At 39.1% G+C, this 25,148-nt stretch overlaps 1 protein-coding gene across 2 annotated transcripts in view; it reads left to right on the forward strand.

Annotated features, from left to right (window-relative positions):
- Nucleotides 1-25,148, forward strand: part of USP15 (ubiquitin specific peptidase 15) — a 449,675-nt gene that overhangs the window by 101,745 nt on the left and 322,782 nt on the right. For both annotated transcript variants that reach the window (XR_008402812.1, XM_053716753.1), the window contains exons 5-7: nt 779-924; nt 14,794-14,852; nt 19,879-20,023. Coding sequence is in view for 1 of the 2 variants with exons in the window: in XM_053716753.1 (XP_053572728.1) it covers nt 779-924; nt 14,794-14,852; nt 19,879-20,023 (350 nt within the window). In the remaining variant the exon portion in view is untranslated. The remainder of the gene's footprint in view (nt 1-778; nt 925-14,793; nt 14,853-19,878; nt 20,024-25,148) is intronic.

The following is a 25,148-nucleotide window of genomic DNA, read 5'->3' on the forward strand; positions in this document are numbered from 1 at the left end:
AATATGAGTGTAACACTTTATTTTAAAGTATTTTTTTGTGTTTGGTGCACTTTTATTCTTATTTCTAACCCTTTACACGAGGTCTTCAGTCACGCTTACCCGACAACCGCAAATTTAGATTGTGATTGGCGGTGCTCGTTTACTTTCAACTTGTAATACGCGCTTAAGTTAGCCCGGTTGATATATTGCAATATCGTTAGAAATACTGTCATGTTTTTATTACTTTTATTTTATTCTTTCTATTTAATGTGATATGAGCTGGATAAAATCTGATGATTTAAACAAAAAACATATGTTTTAGGTTTCTGTTTTTTTAACATAGAAATGAACATCATACAACATAATGGTACAAAACCACAGACTTCTCAATTTTTTAAATCTCATACTCTACTAAAGCTCAATATGTATACATAATGGTAATTATTAATATAGTAAATGGTACCATGAGACATTTCATCATCACCATCTGAATCATTAGGCTACTTTTCAGATTTATAACCTTTATTTAAATGACATTTCATGCAAAGAAGAATATTTTAACATGTTAAATAGTGCTCTTTAATATGCTTGGTAGAATTTTTTTAAGTTTCATGTTCCTATAAAATATTATTTCCTTGAGATTTTTATATCGAATTCGGAGTTGGAGTCATTACATTTTTACCACATCCACTTAAATTTGCTTCTAACTCCTACCCTAAAGCACTGATTAAGCTAATTAATGAAATACTTATCTCTTTGTGTGTTTTTATATTTGTTTTTATTTTATTATTTATTCTAGATATGATTGAAAAGGAAATGAGGACACTCTTCAATATCCCAGATGACAAAGAAACAAGACTGTGGAACAAATATATGAGTAATACGTTTGAGCCTCTAAATAAACCTGAAAGCACTATACAGGATGCTGGCTTGTATCAAGGACAGGTATAACAAAGGAGTTAAAATTCTAAATAATTTTGTGCATGAATTAATTCACAAATGCGTTACAATAAATCTATCTTTTGGGTAAAAGTCTAATACATATACATAACAACTCAAATTAAGAACTGTAAACAAAAAAAGGTTAATATCAAAAACCTTGTCCGCACTGCTGTTAGTACATAGGGCCGTGAAGTGTATAAAGTCGTATGTATAAACTTTTGTGCCAGTATTTAATTGATAATTGACCAAATGGGTCAATGCATTTTAATTATAGCCTTAGATGGCACAGCCAAATGATCTAGAAATATCTGTGTAATATTAACATTATGTTTTCTAGTTTTAAAGTTCTACTGGTATACTCCATATAAGATCAATTTAATTTACATTTTCAAACATAGATGACAATACTAGTATGACAATGTAAAAATGACCTTGTCTTGGTTCCATTACTGTTTGTAGTAACTTGGTAAATATAGCCATACAATTACAGTCGTTGCATTGACATCTTGATGTTTTTAAAGCAGTTTACTTTTCATTTTTATATTCATACTTTCTTTCATGCAGGTGGTGAGAGTCCATGATCCATTACTCCTAAGAATTACTCTTCCCTGCAAAAAGTGGGAAGAAAGACAGATAGGGGCTTATCAGCACTCTTTTTCCCTAACGTAATGTAACAGCTGTTGTGATCAGCTATACTATATAGGAAGTAACTAGAAGTTAAAATTAAACTTTAATAATAATATTTAAAAGGAAGGGAAAAAACTCACCAAAAAACCAAAACAACAAACACCTAAAATTGATAAGAAGCACTGTTGGTCACGCTCCTGTATTTCTGGCCGATAACTGGAAGCGTCAGCTTCAGGTGCCAGGAGCAACCTTGTCACATATGCCAGTGCTCACCTGTTCTGCGGCGTTCACAAAGTCATTCTGTGGCGATCACGATACCTCAGACCCCTGCTTCTCGGTCATTAGCCTCTGTAGCTCAGCCCACAGCCGAGGTCACAGCAGCGGTCCTTCTGTCTATCCAAGATGATGGCCGCCATGCTGGAGAGCCAGTCGCCGTGGCGGAGCTCAGGAGCATGGCTGGAGGTAACCAAGATGGCGCTGAGTCCTACCTCCACTTATATTGACTTCAGGTAACTCCTACCAACAGGTGAGGCCAGGTCATGTGATTCAGTAACCCCTTTATAAGCAGAGCACGCCTGTCAGTCAGTGCTTGGTTGTTTTGCATCCTGCTTATGAACTCCTGGCGTTTATTCCGTGTGAATCCTGTTTAATTGTATTTTGTGACTTTTGCTTATCCTTGACTTCTCTGATTGCCGCCTGCCCTGACCTTTGGCCTGTCTGACGCTGATTTTGCCTCACCCCTTTTTGGATACCTTGTTCTCTGGACATTTGTTTGTGCTTGCTGCTGCTTTTCTGCACTTGAGTTCTAGTTCATGTTCTAATAAACCTCCACAGGTTGTTACAAACCTACAAAGTGGTCTTATCGGCCAGGAATACAGGGGAGTGACCAACAGTGCTTCTTATCAATTTTAGGTGTTTGTGGTGGGTTTTTGGTGAGAGTTTTTTTCACCTTCCTTTTAAATATTATTATTAAAGTTTAGTTTTAACTTAGTTACTTCCTATATAGTATAGCTGATCACAACAGCTAACTGTTACATTACATTAGGAAAGAGTGCTGATAAGCCCCTATCTGTCCTTCTTCCCACTTTTTGCATAGTCATTTTGTAAGGGGCAGCACCTAGTTTTCTAGGGTATTTCCTGAAACCTCATTATTTCCTTTTTTATATCACAGTGCCAATATTTTCCCTTTTTGTGTAAATTAGTCTTCTTTGCCACTAGGAGGAGGCAAAGATTCCGAAACTCCAAGAGCTCTATAAAACCCCTTCCACCTCAAAGGTACCTCTGTCTTGTCTTTGCCTCCTCTGGAGGAGGTTGAAGAATGAAGATGTGCATTTGATTCTTTAGTGAGAGGGTTCTCAAACCGAGTTGAGGCCCATTACCCCTCAGAGTGCAGTGATTGTTGGAGGTATGTATTCACCTATTAGAATTTAGTCACAAGCTTTCCCACTGGTGTTGCTGAGACTTGTCCTTTGCCTCATCCTGTTGGTTTGTTGATATACTCCTATTCCAGGTCCTCTACTGCAATGTTTCAGCGCTGGTTTTGGCTTCCTACTGGTTTCCTCCATTGGTAAGTACTATAGTTTTTATTATTTGGCCCCCTAAATGCTACTTAGGTTATTATATATATTTATTGTATATTGTATATGGCCTTGACACAGTTATGTTTTATTAAGGTTATTCCCCTTCTGTATTTTTTAATATGTGCAATTCTTTGGCCCACATTCTTTTAACGCGTACCAAGTTTTTTAATGTGTGTATATTTTTGAAAGCACGCCGTAATTTTTTTTGCATATTTCCTTCTTAGCTAATGAGAGTCCATAAATTCATAACACATGGGATATATTACAGCCTATCAGGAGAATCAGTCAAGAATCCTGACAGAGCTTTAGTCCCTTCCACTTCCTTTCTATCTCCAGTTTGTTCTTGGCCTCTGAGGAGAAAGGTTGAAAATTTCAGAGGTTCTCTACTATCAAGAGTTTATTATTTTTTCATATGATTTGTGGGTTCAGACCTGACTTGGGACCAAGTACCCCTAGGCGAGAGTGAAATAGGGGTAAGGATTACCTCTTTTATGTGCTTTCTATTACTCTAGTGGGTAATCTAACAGCCATAACTGCCCTCAGGCATTGCAGGGATTCCGTCTCTTAGCCTCCACCTGTGGGGTTACAGCTGTATCTGCAGTATATTTGCTTGCACTGGATGGGCTCTTTACTGGATCAGCAACCTATGAGGGAGAAAGGCCTCAGCATGCTGGTAAGACACAGTGGAGGAGTGCTTAAATCCAGGTAAGTGACTCAGGCACTACACAGGAGCTATCCAATACTACTCTCCTTACATATATTACATAGCTGGAGGTCACAACCTTACACCTGAGGAGTGTTTAACATAGGGATTTGGGGGAATAAGGCACAGGATAGTTCTTATGTAGCATCCACAGGAATCCTTAGCAGCTCAATCTACACTTTTTACCTCAAAAACCTTATTTTAAAATTTTTCTAAAAAATGGGTACTTTCTCTTTAAGAGAACCAGTAACTGCCTTGTGCATTTATCATTTAGATCACAAAAATCACAGTGCAGTTGGGCAGGGTGACACGGGCCTTAGGAGAGGTGTTTTTTCACAATTTTAATTTTTGACAATTATTTCAAATTGCACAGGCTTTTGGGACTACAAACCTTTTCTTGACATCCTTTTTTTTTTAGTACTTGCATCAACATGCATTGCTATTCTCTTTATCTATATCAAGCTTTAGTGTTAACATGCCTAGTTTCACAAATAAAGAATAGAGTTTGATTAGACTTGTGAAAGCTGTTTTCCTCTTTACAGTTATCTTTATGTGTGTTAACATACGCCTAGATTTAGAGTTTTGCGTTAGAAGGGGTGCGTTAGCTACACATGGTTTTTTTCCCCCGCACCTTTTAAACAACGCTGTTATTTAGAGTTCTCAGAAGGGCTGCGTTAGGCTCCAAAAAGGGAGCGTACAGGCATATTTACCGCCACTGCAACTCTCAATACCAGCGTTGCTTACGGATGCGGCCAACTTCAAAAACGTGCTTGTGCACGATTCCCCCATAGGAAACAATGGGGCAGTTTGAGCTGAAAAAAAACCTAACACCTGCAAAAAAGCAGCGTTCAGCTCCTAACGCAGCCCCATTGTTTCCTATGGGGAAACACTTCCTAAGTCTGCACCTAACACCCTAACATGTACCCCGAGTCTAAACACCCCTAACCTTACACTTATTAACCCCTAATCTGCTGCCCCCGCTATCACTGCCCCTGCATATTATTTTTAACCCCTAATCTGCCGCTCCGTACACCGCCGTAACCTACGTTATCCCTATGTACCCCTAATCTGCTGCCCCTAACACCGCCGACCCCTATATTATATTTATTAACCCCTAATCTGCCGCCCCCAACGTCGCCGCCATCTACCTACAATTATTAACCCCTAATCTGCCGACCGGACCTCACCGCTACTCTAATAAATGTATTAACCCCTAAAGCTAAGTCTAACCCTAACACTAACACCCCCCTAAGTTAAATATAATTTAAATCTAACGAAATAAAATAAATCTTATTAAATAAATAATTCCTATTTAAAGCTAAATACTTACCTGTAAAATAAACCCTAATGTAGCTACAATATAAATAATAATTATATTGTAGCTATTTTAGGATTAATATTTATTTTACAGGCAACTTTGTATTTATTTTAACCAGGTACAATAGCTATTAAATAGTTAATAACTATTTAATAGTTACCTAGTTAAAATAATTAAAAATTACCTGTAAAATAAAAACTATCTACAATTATCTACAATTAAATCAACTAAACTAAATTACAAAAACCCCCCACAAAATTACAAAAAATAAAAAAAGATTACAAGAATTTTAAACTAATTACACCTACTCTAAGCCCCCTAAAAAAATAACAAAGCCCCCCAAAATAAAAAAATGCCCTACCCTATTCTAAAATCAAAATTTTACAGCTCTTTTACCTTACCAGCCCTTAAAAGGGCCTTTTGCAGGGCATGCCCCAAAGAGCAGAATAGGGTCCGAAGTCTTCATCCTATCCGGCTTGAAGAGGTCCAGAAGAGTGTCCGAAGTCTTCATCCTATCCGGCAAGAAGAGGGCATCCGGACCGGTAGACATCTTCATCCAGGTGGCATCTTCTATCTTCTTCCATCCGGCGCAGAGCGGGACCATCTTGAAGCAGCCGACGCGGATCCATCCTCTTCTAACGACGTCCTAAGTCCGAATGAAGGTTCCTTTAAATAACGTCATCCAAGATGGCGTCCCTTGAATTCCAATTGGCTGATAGGATTCTATCAGCCAATCGGAATTAAGGTAGGAAAAATCTGATTGGCTGATTCAATCAGCCAATCAGATTCAAGTTCAATCGGATTGGCTGATCCAATCAGCCAATCAGATTGAGCTCGCATTCTTTTGGCTGTTCCGATCAGCCAATAGAATGCAAGCTCAATCTGATTGGCTGATTGCATCAGCCAATCCGATTGAACTTGAATCTGATTGGCTGATTCAATCAGCCAATCAGATTTTTCCTACCTTAATTCCGATTGGCTGATAGAATCCTATCAGCCAATCGGAATTCGAGGGACGCCATCTTGGATGACGTCATTTAAAGGAACCTTCATTCGGACTTAGGACGTTGTTAGAAGAGGATGGATCCGCGTCGGCTGATTCAAGATGGTCCCGCTCCGCGCTGGATGGAAGAAGATAGAAGATGCCACCTGGATGAAGATGTCTACCGGTACGGATGCCCTCTTCTTGCTGGATAGGATGAAGACTTCGGACCCTCTTCTGGACCTCTTCTTGCCGGATAGGATGAAGACTTCGGACCCTATTCTGGAAGGATCGGTGATACCCGGCATGGTGAAGATAAGGTAGGAAGATCTTCAGGGGCTTAGTGTTAGGTTTTTTTAAGGGGGGTTTGGGTTAGATTAGGGGTATGTGGGTGGTGGGTTGTAATGTTGGGGGGGGTATTGTATGTTTTTTTTACAGGCAAAAGAGCAGAATTCTTTGGGGCTTGCCCCGCAAAAGGCTCTTTTAAGGGCTGGTAAGGTAAAAGAGCTGTAAAATTTTTATTTTAGAATATATTTGTTATGTTTTTTAGGGGGCTTCGAGTAGGTTTAATTAGTTTAAAATTCTTGTAATTTTTTTTATTTTTTGTAATTTAGTGTTTTTATTTTTTGTAATTTAGTGTTTGTTTTTTTTGTAATTTAGTTTAGTTGATTTAATTGTAGATAATTGTAGATAGTTTATTTAATTAATTTATTGATAGTGTAGTGTTAGGTTTAATGGTAATTTAGGTTAGGATTTATTTTACAGGTAATTTTGTAATTATTTTAACTAGGTAACTATTAGTTATTAACTATTTAATAGCTATTGTACCTGGTTAAAATAAATACAAAGTTGCCTGTAAAATAAATATTAATCCTAAAATAGCTACAATATAATTATTTTTTATATTGTAGCTATATTAGGGTTTATTTTACAGGTAAGTATTTAGCTTTAAATAGGAATCATTTATTTAATAAGATTTATTTTATTTCGTTAGATTTAAATTATATTTAACTTAGGGGGGGGTGTTAGTGTTAGGGTTAGACTTAGCTTTAGGGGTTAATACATTTATTAGAGTAGCGGCGAGGTCCGGTCGGCAGATTAGGGGTTAATACTTGAAGTTAGGTGTCGGCGATGTTAGGGAGGGCAGATTAGGGGTTAATACTATTTATTATAGGGTTTTTGAGGCGGGAGTGAGGCGGATTAGGGGTTAATACATTTATTATTGTAGCGGTGAGGTCCGGTCAGCAGATTAGGGGTTAATAATTGTAGCTAGGTAGCGGCGACGTTGGGGGGGGCAGATTAGGGGGTAATAAATATTATGTAGGGGTCGGCGATGTTAGGGGCAACAGATTAGGGGTATATAGGGATAATGTAGGTTGCGGTGGTGTGCGGTCGGCAGATTAGGGGTTAAAAAAATTAATAGAGTGGCGGCGATGTGGGGGGGCCTCGGTTTAGGGGTACATAGGTAGTTTATGGGTGTTAGTGTACTTTAGAGCACAGTAGTTAAGAGCTTTATAAACCGGCATTAGCCCAGAAAGCTCTTAACTCCTGGCTTTTTTCTGCGGCTGGAGTCTTGTCGTTAGATTTCTAACGCTCACTTCAGCCAAGACTCTAAATACCGGCGTTAGAAAGATCCCATTGAAAAGATAGGATACGCAATTGGCGTAAGGGGATCTGCGGTATGGATAAGTCGCGGCTGGAAAGTGAGCGTTAGACCCTTATCTACAAGACTCTAAATACCAGCGGTAGGCCAAAACCAGCATTAGGACCCCCTAACGCTGGTTTTGACGGCTAACGCAGAACTCTAAATCTAGGCGATAGTTTTTATTATACAGAGGGTTTCAGATGCATTATTTTTTCTCAGCCCTCCTGTGCTTCAAAGACACAAGCAGAGGTTACAAACCACGAATCACAGACTCCTTTTCGGGTGCAGGTGTGATAAGGTGCTATACTCTGTATTTCACTACCTAGAAAATGTGGAAGGTAAGCCCTATTGCTCAAGCAGCTTTTACAGTGTCTTACCAGATTCCTATTTTCCTTATTACTATTTCAAAGGTACTTTGGTTCCTTGCTCTATAACATGTATGCATCCTTTTTGCTTCCTTTCTTTATTTTCACTGCTCACATCAGTACTCGCCTGGCCTGGGGCGCCATCTGGAGGTCTTGAGGGATGCAAGGAGTTTGGTTCCCTCTGGAGGCGAGGTTACCACTAAACATTCTGGAGCTCCTAAAGGAGTGAACATTTAGGAAGCAGGCTACTTTAATCTGTTCAAACATATTCAACCAGCTTATTCTTAACTGGGCTCTACCATGTATAGATTTAATGGTGTACCAGCAGAATCACGGCTTCTCCTCTCCTGTGATCTATGATAGATGCATTAGTTTGTCCCTGAATATTTAATTTAGCTTTCCTGTTTTTCAAGAGTCATTGCAAGAATTAAACAGGATTCAGCTTCAGTGATTCTTATAGCTCGGGTGTGTGTCTGCAGAACTTGGTATGTGGACTTAATTCAGATGTCTTCTCTTCCTGCATGGACCTTACCCCTAACGAAGGATCTTCTATCTCAAGGACCTCTGCTTCACTTGGATCTCAATTTGCTGAATTTGACGGTGTGAAGGTTAAACGCTTAGACCTCAAGTTCAGGGGTTTCTTCATGCAAGTAAGCCGGTTAAGCAAAGAATGTATCTTAACATCTGGAAAGCTTGCTTTCTTTGGTGTTCTTCTTGAGGTTTCTTCTTGGAAGTCCTTTAGCATTCCTAGAATTCTTCAATTCCTTCAGGATGTCCTAGATTAGGGCCTATCGGTTTGTCCTCTAAGGGTCAGATATCTGCGTTAATTGTTTTGTTTTACATAAAGTTGGCTAATTTGCCAACTTTTCTTCAAGCCCTCGTGAGAATTCGTCCTGTTGTTAGATCAATTTCTCCTCCTTTGAACTTGAATTTAGTTCTCTCTGTACTGCAAGGTTCTGCTTTTGAACCTATGCTTATTTTCTACCTTAAATGGTTGTCCTGGAAGGTTCTTTTTCTTCTGGCCATTTCTTCAGCTAGTAGAGTTTCTGAATAATCAGCTCTATCTTATATAATAGTTGTTTTTTCTTTGTGTCCAAAGCTTTCTAATTCAAAGGAAAAATTACTTCACAACCTAGATGTTAACAAAGCTTTAGAAAAATTCCCTGTTTATTTGTCCACTACTCTGGTCTTAGGAAGGGTCAGAAAGCTACGGCAGTGGTCCTGGCATCCTGGCTCAAGCAGATTATTCATAAGACTTTCTTGGTTGTGGCAAAACCACCACCAAAATGAGTAACTGCTCATTCTATGTGATCAGTATCTACTTTCTTAGCTTTCAACGATGATGCCTCCTTGGCAGGCGTAAACTTGGTCTTCTTTTAACATTTTTTCCAAATTTTATCATTTTGGCATTTATGCTTTTTCTGATGGAGCTTTTGGCAGGAAAGTCCTTCAGGCCACAGTGTCTGGCAAATATGAACTGCCTACTTTTTGTCCCACCCGTCCTTAACATGGACTCTCAGCTTGGGTATTGTATCCTACATGTTATGAAGCTATGGACCCTCATCAGCTCGAAGGAAATACATTTGTTTGTAAGTCTAAATTATGTTGTTTTTTATGCATGTTGGCTTTTGAACCTATGTGCGTCAACATGTCAGGGTACGTTTTAGTGTGCTTTTTTCATTTTCTAAGTACGCCTTATAGTGTCAAATGTCCTGCTTTATTGGTTTTTGAATTTTTAGAGTTTTTTTTCAGATGGTGTAAGTTTTCCCTTTCTTCAAGAACTCTTTTAATGTGGATATTACCATTTAGCTGTATGCTTGTTGTTTTCTGCATTTAAGTTTTGAATTAGTTCTCTGCAGTTACAGAGCCATCTGACTCTAAATCTGCCTAAGAAGCAGGGTCATCTGATCACTTTCTTACCAGTGTTAAATGTTTGTATTATAAACAGGCTGAGGTTTTTCCTCCGGCAAACTTATGCAATAAATGTATTATTGTAATGCATTCTGACCAATCTGGTGTTTCTAAATGTTTTTCTGCTCTTTCTGTTTTTTCCTTACAGGAGAATCCTGCTGCTTTCGGCCATGGGGTCAAGGATTTTATTTGACTCACTGTCTGAAATGTTGGCAGCCATACCACCTTCAAGTAAGCATAAACAATCAGTTCAGATTTTACCTTGTACTAGCTCTTCTGAGGTTAATGTTTCTAGTCATGAAGCTGCTATATCCTCAGAGGGGGAGATTTTTTCAGAGGACCAGGGGGCTTCCTCTGATCATGAATCTGAAACATCCTCTTATTCATTTGCAATTAAGCATATCTGTTCACTTTAAAAAGACATTTTGTTTAGTTTAGAGGTTAAAGATCTAAAGTTGATGGAGATAAGCCTGTTAATCATTTACATACTGTTTATAAGCCTATGGTTAATGGGATACTAAACCCAAATTTTTTCTTTCATGATTCAGATAGAGCATGCAATTTTAAGCAACTTTCTCATTTGCTCCTATTATCAAATTTTCTTTGTTCTCTTGTTGTCTTTATTTGAAATAGCAGTAATGTAAGGTTAGGAGCCGGCCCATTTTTGCTTCAGCACCTGGGTAGCGCTTGCTGATTGGTTTGCTACATTTAGCCACCAATCAGCAAGTGCTACCCAGGTGCTGAACCAAAAATGGGACGGCTGTTAAGCTTACAGTCTAGCTTTTTAAAATTAAGATAGCATGTGAACGAGGAAAAATTGATAATAGGAGTGAATTAGAAAGTTGCTTAAAATTGCATGCTGTACCTGAATAATGAGAGACAAAATTTGGGTTTAGTATCCCTTTTAACTCTCCAGATTTATTTCCTATCCCTGATGCAGTCTCTGAGATTATTTCTAGAGATTGGGCTAAACCAGGTACAGGTGGCCCACGGTTTACGCCGGTTCAATTTGCGCTGGTTCAGAATAATAACCTTTTTTTTCAGTCATGTGACTGCTATTGAAATGCATTGAAAATCAGTGCACTAATTAAAATAGCCAGTAGGTGGAGCTGTCCGCTTGTGTTGCAGCAAAGTTAAGCAAGCTTTACAGCCTGAAATGAATCTGTGTACACAGAGCAGACCAGAGCTATCGAGCAAACAAGATCTAGCAGCCACGTCCCTATTATCTTCCTGTCCAGATGTTTGAGGTGAGGGTGCCTAACTGCTTATTAATCACTGCAGATTGAAATGCATAGAATAGGTGCAGACCCAATATTATCTAACATGCCAACAATGCAGAGAACTGTTTGCAGAAAAGTGCAAGTAAAAAAAGTTTTTGTTCATTAAACTTAGTTTGATGATGATGCAGTCTGTTGTGTAATTATTTTATTAGGTGCTGTTAGCAAATTTTTTTGTTCATTAAACTTAGTTTCATTATATTTTCTGTGTTGTGTGATTATTTGATACGGTTTATAATGCTGTACAATTAATGTATTAGGTGTTACTTATGTCAATTTTGAGAGGGGCCTGGAACCTATCTCCCTCACTTCCTATTGACTTACATTATAAACTGGGTTTCAATTTACAACGGTTTCGATTTACAACCATTCCTTCTGGAACCTAACCTCGGCGTACACTGAGGGCTACCTGTATTCCTTTTAATCTTTCTGCAAGGTTTTAAAAAAATGTATCCTTTATCAACTTGAAATAGTGAGCTTTGGAAGACTATTCCCAAAGTGGATAGGGCCATTTCTACTCTGGCTAAACATACTACTATTCCTTTAGAAGATAGTTCTTACTCTAAAGACCCTTTAGATAGGAAGTTAGAATACTTCTATAGGAGGGCTTTTCAGCAAGCAGGTTATATCTTTAGACAAGCAGTTTCAATTGCTTATGTGGCTGCTGCTTCTTCTTTTTGGTTAAATAGTCTCTCTGAGTAGATTTCTGACGATTTTGCTGGTGAAGATTTTTTTGAACCTTTTGGAGCTGTTCATATGTGCTAATGCTTTCATTTGTGATGCTGTTTTTGACATCAATAAGATTAATGCTAAAAGTATGTTTTTTGCACTACTTTCTAGAAGGGCATTATGGTTAAAGTCTTAATCTGCTGATAAATCCAGGCTTTTATCTCTTTCTTTTCAGGGAAAGATATTATTTGGTTCCGGTTTGGATTGTATTATTTCTACTGTGACTGTAGGTAAATGAGTTTTTCCTCCTTAGGACAAGAAGACCAAGAGTAAATTTAAAGCTTCTAATTGGTTGTGGTGTTGGATGATATTCCGGTTGCTTGTTTTCACATGAGGCCTCTTCAGCTGCTGTATATACTTTGGCAATGGTGCAGGAATCCTACTCAGCTATCTCAGAGGATTCATCTAGACTTCAGAGCGAGCCAGTCTCTGTCTTAGTCACTGAATCATGAGCTTGTTTTGTAGGGGGCTTCTTTTGTTCGTCCTATTTGGTCCGTGATATCTACAGATGCAAATTTTTCAGGTTTGGGGGCTGTCTGGGGGGTCTCAGCACAAGGGGTTTGGTCTCCTCGGGAGGTGAGGTTACCTATAAATGTTCTAGAACTCTGCTGAGAAGGGAGTCGTATCTCTGTTTTCAGACAGACAATGTCACAGCAGTGGCTTATGGCAATCACTGAGGGAAACTCACATTCCCCTAGCCATGAGGGAAGTATTGCAAATTCTTTCCTGGCAGAAGTCAATACTTGTCTAATTTCCGATTTCATATTCCTGGAGTGGACAAATGGGAAGCAGATTTTATCAGTTGTCAATTCTTGCATCCAGGGGAGTGGTATCTTCATCTGTATGTGTGTAATTATCTTTGGGGCAGTCCAGAGATAGATCTGATGGCCTCTTGGTTGAACCACAATCTTCCCAGGTACTGTGTGAGGTCCAGGGATCCTCAAGCAGTGTTTGTGGATGCTCTGGTAGTTCCATGGTCTTGTTAAAACTAGCTTATGTTTTTCAACCTCTGGTTCTTCTTCACAGGGTGAAAATCAGACAAGAGGATGAGGCTTGCGTTCACAGAGTTTGGTATATCCTGTTGCCCTACTTGGACACTTCCTCTCTGTCCAGACCTTCTGTCTCAAGGTCCATTTTTTTTATTCTGATCTCTAAGCTTGATGGCATGGAGATTGAATGGATAGTTCTTAAACAGAGAGGGTTCTCTGATTCTGTTATTGAGACTCTAATATAGGCTTGTAAGCCTGTGACCAAGAAAATGTATTATAATATTTAGAATTCCTAGGATTTTGCAGTTTTTGCAAAATGATTTGGATAATGGTTTATACACTAGCTCTTTGAAGGGTCAGATTTCACAAGACAATTGCTAATCTTCCAGACATCCACGGTTTTGTTCAAGCTTTGGCTAAAATCAAGCCTGTAGTTTATCCAATTTCCCCTCCTTGCAGTCTAACTTTGGTTTTAAAGATTTTGCATGCTCCTCTATTTGAGCCTATGCATAAAGTAGATATGAAGCTTCTTTCTTGGAAGTTGCTGTATCTTTTGGCTATTTCTTTTGCTAGAAGAGTTTCTGAGTTATCTGCTCAATCTTTTTTTTATCATCTTATTTTGCATCAGGCTAAGGCATTTCACAGGATCAAATTTGATTTCTTGCCTAATGTTGTGTGTTCAAACAATGTCAGTGGGAATTTTTTTTCCTAATCACAAAAATTCCTCACAGAGATCTTTGCATAATTTGGATATTGTTAGAGCGTTGAATTATTATGTTGACGCTACTAACTTTTTCAGATAAACTTCTAGTTTGTTCACTTTTCTGGTTCCAGGAAAGGGCAGGATGTTTCTTTGGCTTTTTCGCTGAAACTTCTAATCCCTAAGGCTTACTTGGAGGAAGGTCATCCTCCACCTTAACGGATTACTGCTCATTCTACTAAATCAATTGCCAGTTATTGAAGAATGAGGCGACAGTTGACCAAATTTGCATGGCAGCTACTTGGTCTTCTTTGCATATGTTTATTTAATTCTACCATTTGGATGTTTTTTGTTTCTTTTGAGGCAGCCTTTGGTAGGAAAGTCCTTCAGGCAGTTGTCTCAGGTTAAATTATTTTTGCCTGTTGAGTAATTTTAATTGCATTAAAAAACGTTATGCCCCTTTTTGGGTTCTTTTGGGATTTAGTTTTTTAGTGAAAAAATATGTTTCATTACTCATGGACTGCACAGCTTTGGCATTAGTTCCCAGGAGTAATGGATTGTGGACTATCACCACCTGTATGAAAGAAAATATAATTTAGGCTTACCCGATAAATTTAATTTCTGTCATAGTTGTGAGAGTCCACAAGACCCCATCTTTTGCTATTTATGGTGTTGGTTTATGCTTGTGCACACTTTTTTTCCTGCTCCTATTTTTTTACTCTTATTTCTTTTCCTACCTCATTTGCTTGGCTAGACTTTAGACCGAGGTACCTGTGAAGTGGGATGGGTTTTATTGGTTTTGGGCATCTTTGCCTCCTCCTAGTGGCAAGGAAAAATAATTATCAGGAGTAATGGATCGTGAACTTTCACCACTATGAAATAAATAAATTTATTAGGTAAGCATACATTATGTTTTTGCCTTAATATTCTTATTTTGTGTTTGCTTTCTAAAGACAGGTTAGTTTTTACAATCAAAAAGGGGTAATAGATGTATATATTTATGAAACATATTTCCAATTTCCATATATGTTTTCTATTTTGTACAGATGCTTGTAATAGAACAGAGAACTCAAGAAGGCCAGTGGCCAAGAGGCCCAATGCCTAAGTAAGTACTTAAGGTCTACTACTTATGGTTTTTAGTTATTTATTTTTTAATGGATATTAAAGTTATGGTATATAGTGTTGTATTTTTTGTTTTGTTTTCACTCTGTAGTAGAACTATGTCAATTCTAATAGATATGTTGGTTATGTTGATAGTCCTACCAGTAGTTTGAAGGGAAAGAGCCCCCATATACCATTCCCTTTCTTGCTTAAGTAATTTCATCTTCTAACTATTTGGTGTGCTGAAGCTTTGATGTTTTACTCACATGAAAAAAGAAAGTCCAACACCTCGGAACAGCATGGTCACTACAACAAGATGGAACAGCTACTGACATATTCTTGTTGGGAATCCCATCTTTGCCTTTCAGTGCGAAGAGGTACCAACATTCAGCCCTATCACATATTCTCAGCCCTGCAGACAAAAATTTCAGTATATACAGTACGTGTCAAGCTTTGAACATAGCTTTGAATGTGTTTGGGGCTGCTCTGAACTTGCCTTGTTTATTTTCAGAGTTCATGAATATTATAGTTGATAGATTCTATGCATTCTCCAGTTATTTGTTTGATAAAATAAAGAAAATATTTTTAAACAGCAGTTTTTAAACTGTGCTTCTTTGTATGCGTGAGTTACAACTTTGTTTTCAGAGTTCTGCCAAGACCTGGTTTCCCATTTCATTCCTGTCAGCACAATCCTACTGCTTAGTTAGATAAGTGCCTGGTAAACATTTTTTTTGCGAATAGGATTGTTTGCCCTTGATTATGTTTCAGGAGTCAGAGGGTCATTGTATGTATCTCTCTGTATGTTACAACTGAAAAAAATCTTCCACTAGGGTGAGATATACAATAGGTAATGCTTGTGTATGGTTTTTTTTCTTGTAATTAAACCAATCATTGTGGTATGTGGATTTGGTGCTTTAGACAGCATTTTTTGTTACTGGACTTGTGTTCCCCCATATGTTATAATTCTGATAATTCATTAAGATAAGGCTATTTTCAGAATTACTTTGTTCCTACTAGAGGTAGTCTCTTCTGAATGTTAATTTTGGAACAGTGGTTCCTTTATTCTGTCTTAATCCAAGAAATCATCAAGAATTGAAATTCACCCATGCACATTCTAATTTTTTATGTTATGTCCCTTTTAATACCTTGTCTTTAAAAACGTTCATAATCTGTTCTTTTGAGCCATTATGGGAATGATCCTTCTGGTTTCTTGCATCAGAGGCAGTTATTTATTTGTTACTTCAGTCAGACATCTGGCTAAGATAAAAGGCTCTGTCCTGCCCTTTCCCATTATTTGACCTCCAATTAAAAATAGGAATTTGCTGTCTAGCTGTGAAAAACTGTCATAATGCACTGAGATAAGGACTTTCAAGGGCTTATAAATTAGCATATGAGCCTACCTAGCTTTAGCTTTCAAAGAATACCAAGAGAAAAAAGCAAATTTTGATAATAAAGTAAATTGGAACGTTGTTTAAAATTGCATGCCCTTTCTAAATCATGAAAGTTTTATTTTGACTACTCTGTCCCTTTAAAGTTCATTTCTAACATCATCATATACGTTATCAGCTGAAATATTGTCTATTGATTTCTACCTCTAACTACAGTATAAATCTGAGCTGGTATTAGAAAGTACTGAACCTAACTACAGTGCACATCTGTGCTGGTATTAGAAAGTACTGAACCTAACTACAGTGCACATCTGTGCTGGTATTGGAAAGTACTGAACCTAACTACAGTTGGCATCTGTGCTGGTATTAGAAAGTACTGAACCTAACTACAGAGCACATCTGTGCTGGTATTAGAAAGTACTGAACCTAACTACAGAGCACATCTGTGCTGGTATTAGAAAGTACTGAACCTAACTACAGAGCACATCTGTGCTGGTATTAGAAAGTACTGAACCTAACTACAGAGCACATCTGTGCTGGTATTAGAAAGTACTGAACCTAACTACAGAGCACATCTGTGCTGGTATTACGAAGTACTGAACCTAACTACAGTGCACATCTGTGCTGGTATTAGAAAGTACTGAACCTAACTACAGAGCACATCTGTGCTGGTATTAGAAAGTACTGAACCTAACTACAGTGCACATCTGTGCTGGTATTGGTAAGTACTGAACCTAACTACAGTGCGCATCTGTGCTGGTATTAGAAAGTACTGAACCTAACTACAGTGCGCATCTGTGCTGGTATTAGAAAGTACTGAACCTAACTACAGAGCACATCTGTGCTGGTATTAGAAAGTACTGAACCTAACTACAGTGCACATCTGTGCTGGTATTGGTAAGTACTGAACCTAACTACAGTGCGCATCTGTGCTGGTATTAGAAAGTACTGAACCTAACTACAGAGCACATCTGTGCTGGTATTAGAAAGTACTGAACCTAACTACAGTGCACATCTGTGCTGGTATTAGAAAGTACTGAACCTAACTACAGAGCACATCTGTGCTGGTATTAGAAAGTACTGAACCTAACTACAGAGCACATCTTTGCTGGTATTAGAAAGTACTGAACCTAACTACAGAGCACCTCTGTGCTGGTATTAGAAAGTACTGAACCTAACTACAGAGCACATATGTGCTGGTATTAGAAAGTACTGAACCTAACTACAGTGCACATCTGTGCTGGTATTAGAAAGTACTGAACCTAACTACAGTGCACATCTGTGCTGGTATTAGAAAGTACTGAACCTAACTACAGTGCACATCTGTGCTGGTATTAGAAAGTACTGAACCTAACTACAGTGCACATCTGTGCTGGTATTAGAAAGTACTGAACCTAACTACAGTGCACATCTGTGCTGGTATTAGAAAGTACTGAACCTAACTACAGTGCACATCTGTGCTGGTATTAGAAAGTACTGAACCTAACTACAGAGCACATCTGTGCTGGTATTAGAAAGTACTGAACCGAACTACAGTGCACATCTGTGCTGGTATTAGAAAGTACTGAACCTAACTACAGTGCACATCTGTGCTGGTATTAGAAAGTACTGAACCTAACTACAGTGCACATCTGTGCTGGTATTAGAAAGTACTGAACCTAACTACAGAGCACATCTGTGCTGGTATTAGAAAGTACTGAACCTAACTACAGTGCACATCTGTGCTGGTATTAGGAAGTACTGAACCTAACTACAGTGCATATTTGTGCTGGTATTAGAAAGTACTGAACCTAACTACAGTGCACATCTGTGCTGGTATTAGAAAGTACTGAACCTAACTACAGAGCACATCTGTGCTGGTATTAGAAAGTACTGAACCGAACTACAGTGCACATCTGTGCTGGTATTAGAAAGTACTGAACCTAACTACAGTGCACATCTGTGCTGGTATTAGAAAGTACTGAACCTAACTACAGTGCACATCTGTGCTGGTATTAGAAAGTACTGAACCTAACTACAGAGCACATCTGTGCTGGTATTAGAAAGTACTGAACCTAACTACAGTGCACATCTGTGCTGGTATTAGGAAGTACTGAACCTAACTACAGTGCATATTTGTGCTGGTATTAGAAAGTACTGAACCTAACTACAGAGCACATCTTTGCTGGTATTAGAAAGTACTGAACCTAACTACAGTGCACATCTGTGCTGGTATTAGAAAGTACTGAACCTAACTACAGTGCACATCTGTGCTGGTATTAGGAAGTACTGAACCTAACTACAGTGCACATCTGTGCTGGTATTAGGAAGTACTGAACCTAACTACAGTGCACATCTGTGCTGGTATTAGAAAGTACTGAACCGAACTACAGTGCACATCTGTGCTGGTATTAGAAAGTACTGAACCTAACTACAGAGCACATCTGTGCTGGTATTAGAACGTACTGAACCTAACTACAGAGCAAATATGTGCTGGTATTAGAAAGTACTGAACCTAACTACAGTGCACATCTGTGCTGGTATTAGAAAGTACTGAACCTAACTACAGTGCACATCTGTGCTGGTATTAGAAAGTACTGAACCTAACTACAGTGCACATCTGTGCTGGTATTAGAAAGTACTGAACCTAACTACAGTGCACATCTGTGCTGGTATTAGAAAGTACTGAACCTAACTACAGTGCACATCTGTGCTGGTATTAGAAAGTACTGAACCGAACTACAGTGTACATCTGTGCTGGTATTAGAAAGTACTGAACCGAACTACAGTGCACATCTGTGCTGGTATTAGAAAGTACTGAACCTAACTACAGTGCACATCTGTGCTGGTATTAGAAAGTACTGAACCGAACTACAGTGCACATCTGTGCTGGTATTAGAAAGTACTGAACCTAACTACAGTGCACATCTGTGCTGGTATTAGAAAGTACTGAACCTAACTACAGTGCACATCTGTGCTGGTATTAGAAAGTACTGAACCTAACTACAGTGCACATCTGTGCTGGTATTAGAAAGTACTGAACCTAACTACAGTGCACATCTGTGCTGGTATTAGGAAGTACTGAACCTGACTACAGTGCACATTTGTGCTGGTATTAGAAAGTACTGAACCTAACTACAGAGCACATCTTTGCTGGTATTAGAAAGTACTGAACCTAACTACAGTGCACATCTGTGCTGGTATTAGAAAGTACTGAACCTAACTACAGTGCACATCTGTGCTGGTATTAGAAAGTACTGGACCTAACTACAGAGCACATCTGTGCTGGTATTAGAAAGTACTGAACCTAACTACAGTGCACATCTGTGCTGGTATTAGAAAGTACTGGACCTAACTACAGTGCACATCTGTACTGGTATTAGAAAGTACTGAACCTTATCATCAACAATCACAATTTAAAAAAAAAGAAGTAATGATGTGTGGCTGTTGGCGGAAGTCAGAATGTTTTTGTTTTGAAGAAGAAATTAAAAGAAGGGTGATCTGTAAGCATGTGAATGCTATTGAAGGGTATCAAATTAGCGTTAATGGCCAGACAATATTGGATTAGTTAATCTGTTTGCATGTGCTTTCCATACATTTGTTTTAGTTTGCAATCTGCATTTTTTTTAAATAACATCTATTTTTAACACATTATATTTTTAGTGTGAAAAATTCAAACTATTGCCTACCTTCATATGCTGCCTACAAGAACTATGAGTACTCTGAGCCTGGAAGACACAACGAACAGCCAGGACTCTGTGGCCTAAGTAATTTAGGGAACACTTGTTTTATGAACTCTGCAATCCAGGTAAGAATAAATGAGGCAGATGTTTAGTCAAAAGCAATAAACTGGAACATAACATGGCACAAAACAGCTAATTAGCTGTCTTCACCCCTGATAAGAAACCTTACAACTACTCAGGACTAAGATGCTCATGTGCCCCATAATGCTTTTACAAAAAAACACATTGGGGCATATGTATCAAGCTCCGAATGGAGCTTGATGCCCGATGTTTCTGATGAGCCTGCAGGCTCGCCAGAAACAGCAGTTATGAAGCAGCGGTCACAAAGACCGCTGCTCCATAACCTATCTGCCTGCTCTGAGCAGGCGGACAGACATCGCCACAATACAACCCGATCGAGTACGTTCGGGTTGATTGACACCCCCCTGCTGGCAGCCTATTGGCCGCGAGTCTGCAGGGGGCGGCGTTGCACCAGCAGCTCTTGTGAGGTCTGGCTTGATACATATGCCCCATTACCTTTAAGCTATGATGTGAAATAATTGTACGGGTCTTGTTTTCATGAAGCTCCGTATAGGATCTGTTTTTCATTATAAAATATCTAACAGTTAACAAAATATAAATCAAATATATGGGGGGAGATTTTTTTTTACATTAGTCCCAAAGAGAGTATTTTTTAGTACATCGTGGCACTTTTTTTCTCTTCAATTTCAAGTGCAAAAAGAAAATGCTTTACTGTGTTAGTTGTTTATTATTGTGCTATTGCTTTCATATAACTATGTGTTTAACTCCTGCAAAGGGATGAAACACATAGTTAAAGTCGGGCACTTATTCATTCAAGTTTACTTTCACTTTAAAATCACATTCTCTGTTTAATTTTGATTTTTATATTGCTTTAAACTTTCAAGACCTCACAGAATCCACATTTGTATGTCACTATTCCCTGAACTCACTTTTAAATGAAGATGCACCAATATAATAACAGGGAAATGCTTAATTTTGACTAAAATATATATAAAAATGTTTACCTCTATTGAATATAAATTCTGGACTGAATCTCACATAAGCCTTCCTTGCCTCAGTTTTTATTTTTACCTTTGTGAAGTTGGTTTATGGATGTAGCTCTTTATTTTGCACATATGATTAAATTAAATAGTGACTCCTCTCTGTACAGTCTCTTGTACAGTGAAGAATCCAATCCAACCTTTGACTAGGAGCTCTATCAAGGCAATTGCTAGGGCAGACATTTTCTTAGCAGGTATTTTCCAAAATTTAACAATGTTTAAAACTGGGCTGTGTTAAAATATTGGATATAGTGAAGACATGAAAGGATAATAACCTTTGCATTCAAATAAGGTTATTTGACAAGATGTTTCCCTGGTTTATATCATGTCTGTATCTAATAAAAATATCAAGATTTCCTGCAAAGATAGCATGCACCTTGTGTCTTCACCCCAGGTTCAGATTTCTTCTGTTAAGTGTGATCAGTCCACGGGTCATCATTACTTCTGGGATATTACTCCTCCCCAACAGGAAGTGCAAGAGGATTCACCCAGCAGAGCTGCATATAGCTCCTCCCCTCTACGTCACTCCCAGTCATTCTCTTGCACCCAACGACTAGATAGGATGTGTGAGAGGACTATGGTGATTATACTTAGTTTTATATCTTCAATCAAAAGTTTGTTATTTTAAAATAGCACCGGAGTGTGTTATTACCTCTCTGGCAGAGTTTGAAGAAGAATCTACCAGAGTTTTTGCTATGATTTTAGCTGGAGTAGTTAAGATCATATTGCTGTTTCTCGGCCATCTGAGGAGAGGTAAACTTCAGATCAGGGGACAGCGGGCAGATGAATCTGCATAGAGGTATGTAGCAGCTTTTATTTTCTGACAATGGAATTGATGAGAAAATCCTGCCATACCGATATAATGTCATGTATGTATACTTTACACTTCAGTATTCTGGGGAATGGTACTTCACTAGAATTACACTGTAAGAATTACATAAAGCTGTTTAATAACTAGAAATTATGTTTAACGTTTTTGCTGGAATGTAAAATCGTTTTCATTTGCTGAGGTACTGAGTGAATAAATGTTTGGGCACTATTTTTCCACTTGGCAGTTGCTTAATCTTTTTTCTGACAGTTTCTGTTCTCTCTCACTGCTGTGTGTGAGGGGGAGGGGCCGTTTTTTGGCGCTTTTGCTACGCATCAAATATTTCAGTCAGCAGCTCATTGTATTTCCTGCATGATCCGGTTCATCTCTACAGAGCTCAGGGGTCTTCAAAACTTATTTTGAGGGAGGTAATTTCTCTCAGCAGAGCTGTGAGAATTATAGTTGACTGAGATAAAAAACGTTTATTCTGTAATTTGTTTCCTGCTTTCAGAATTTGTTATCTTTGCTAATGGGATTAAACCTTTGCTAAAGTTGTGTTGTTTACACTATAACTGTTTTCAATTTATTAATTTTCAACTGTCATAGATCTTCTGTGCTTCTTAAAGGCACAGTACGTTTTTAATATTATTCTAATTGAATTGTATTCCAAGTTGCAAGTTTATTTGCTAGTGTGTTAAACATGTCTGATTCAGAGGATGATACCTGTGTCATTTGTTGCAATGCCAAAGTGGAGCCCAATAGAAATTTATGTACTAACTGTATTGATGCTACTTTAAATAAAAGTCAATCTGTACAAATTGAACAAATTTCACCAAACAACGAGGGGAGAGTTATGCCGACTAACTCGCCTCACGTGTCAGTACCTGCATCTCCCGATCGGGAGGTGCGTGATATTGTAGCGCCGAGTACATCTGGGCGGCCATTACAAATCACATTACAGGATATGGCTACTGTTATGACTGAAGTTTTGGCTAAATTACCAGAACTAAGAGGTAAGCGTGATCACTCTGGGGTGAGAACAGAGTGCGCTGATAATATTAGGGCCATGTCAGACACTGCGTCACAGGTGGCAGAACATGAGGACGGAGAACTTCATTCTGTGGGTGACGGTTCTGATCCAAACAGACTGGATTCAGATATTTCAAATTTTAAATTTAAACTGGAAAACCTCCGTGTATTACTAGGGGAGGTGTTAGCGGCTCTGAATGATTGTAACACAGTTGCAATACCAGAGAAAATGTGTAGGTTGGATAAATATTTTGCGGTACCGGCGAGTACTGAGGTTTTTCCTATACCTAAGAGACTTACTGAAATTGTTACTAAGGAGTGGGATAGACCCGGTGTGCCGTTCTCACCCCCTCCGATATTTAGAAAAATGTTTCCAATAGACGCCACCACACGGGACTTATGGCAAACGGTCCCTAAGGTGGAGGGAGCAGTTTCTACTTTAGCTAAGCGTACCACTATCCCGGTGGAGGATAGCTGTGCTTTTTCAGATCCAATGGATAAAAAATTAGAGGGTTACCTTAAGAAAATGTTTGTTCAACAAGGTTTTATATTGCAACCCCTTGCATGCATTGCGCCGATCACGGCTGCAGCGGCATTCTGGATTGAGTCTCTGGAAGAGAACATTAGTTCAGCTACTCTGGACGACATTACGGACAGGCTTAGAGTCCTTAAACTAGCTAATTCATTCATTTCGGAGGCCGTAGTACATCTTACTAAACTTACGGCGAAGAATTCAGGATTCGCCATTCAGGCACGCAGGGCGCTGTGGCTAAAATCCTGGTCAGCTGATGTTACTTCTAAGTCTAAATTGCTTAATATACCTTTCAAAGGGCAGACCTTATTCGGGCCCAGGTTGAAAGAGATTATCGCTGACATTACAGGAGGTAAAGGCCATGCCCTGCCTCAGGACAAAGCCAAAGCTAAGGCTAGACAGTCTAATTTTCGTTCCTTTCGTAATTTCAAAGCTGGAGCAGCATCAACTTCCTCTGCACCAAGACAGGAAGGAGCTGTTGCTCGCTACAGACAAGGCTGGAAACCTAACCAGTCCTGGAACAAGGGCAAGCAGACCAGGAAACCTGCTGCTGCCCCTAAAACAGCATGAATTGAGGGCCCCCGATCCGGGATCGGATCTAGTGGGGGGCAGACTTTCTCTCTTCGCCCAGGCTTGGGCAAGAGATGTCCAGGATCCCTGGGCGCTAGAGATAATATCTCAGGGATACCTTCTGGACTTCAAATACTCTCCTCCAAGAGAGAGATTTCATCTGTCAAGGTTGTCAACAATCCAGACAAAGAAAGAGGCGTTTCTACGCTGCGTACAAGAGCTCTTGTTAATGGGAGTAATCCATCCTGTTCCACGATCGGAACAGGGACAGGGGTTTTACTCAAATCTGTTTGTGGTTCCCAAAAAAGAGGGAACTTTCAGACCAATCCTGGACTTAAAGATCCTAAACAAATTCCTAAGAGTTCCATCGTTCAAGATGGAGACTATTCGGACAATTTTACCTATGATCCAAGAGGGTCAGTACATGACCACTGTAGATTTAAAAGATGCCTACCTTCACATACCGATTCACAAAGATCATTACCGGTACCTAAGGTTTGCCTTCCTAGACAGGCATTACCAGTTTGTGGCTCTTCCATTCGGATTGGCTACAGCTCCAAGAATCTTCACAAAGGTTCTGGGTGCTCTTCTGGCGGTACTAAGACCGCGGGGAATCTCGGTAGCTCCATACCTAGACGACATTCTGATTCAAGCTTCAAGCTTTCAAACTGCCAAGTCTCATACAGAGTTAGTACTGGCATTTCTAAGGTCACATGGATGGAAGGTGAACGAAAAGAAAAGTTCACTCGTTCCACTCACAAGAGTTCCCTTCCTGGGGACTCTTATAGATTCTGTAGAAATGAAGATTTACCTGACAGAGGACAGGCTAACAAGACTTCAAAGTGCTTGCCGCACCCTTCATTCCATTCAACACCCGTCAGTGGCTCAATGCATGGAGGTAATCGGCTTAATGGTAGCGGCAATGGACATAGTACCCTTTGCACGCTTACACCTCAGACCACTGCAACTGTGCATGCTAAGTCAGTGGAATGGGGATTACTCAGACTTATCCCCTTCTCTGAATCTGGATCAAGAGACCAGAAATTCTCTTCTATGGTGGCTTTCTCGGCCACATCTGTCCAGGGGGATGCCATTCAGCAGACCAGACTGGACAATTGTAACAACAGACGCCAGCCTTCTAGGTTGGGGTGCCGTCTGGAATTCTCTGAAGGCTCAGGGACAATGGAGTC

The sequence above is a fragment of the Bombina bombina genome, chromosome 6 (assembly GCF_027579735.1).
Source record: "Bombina bombina isolate aBomBom1 chromosome 6, aBomBom1.pri, whole genome shotgun sequence".
Lineage (NCBI taxonomy): Eukaryota > Metazoa > Chordata > Amphibia > Anura > Bombinatoridae > Bombina > Bombina bombina.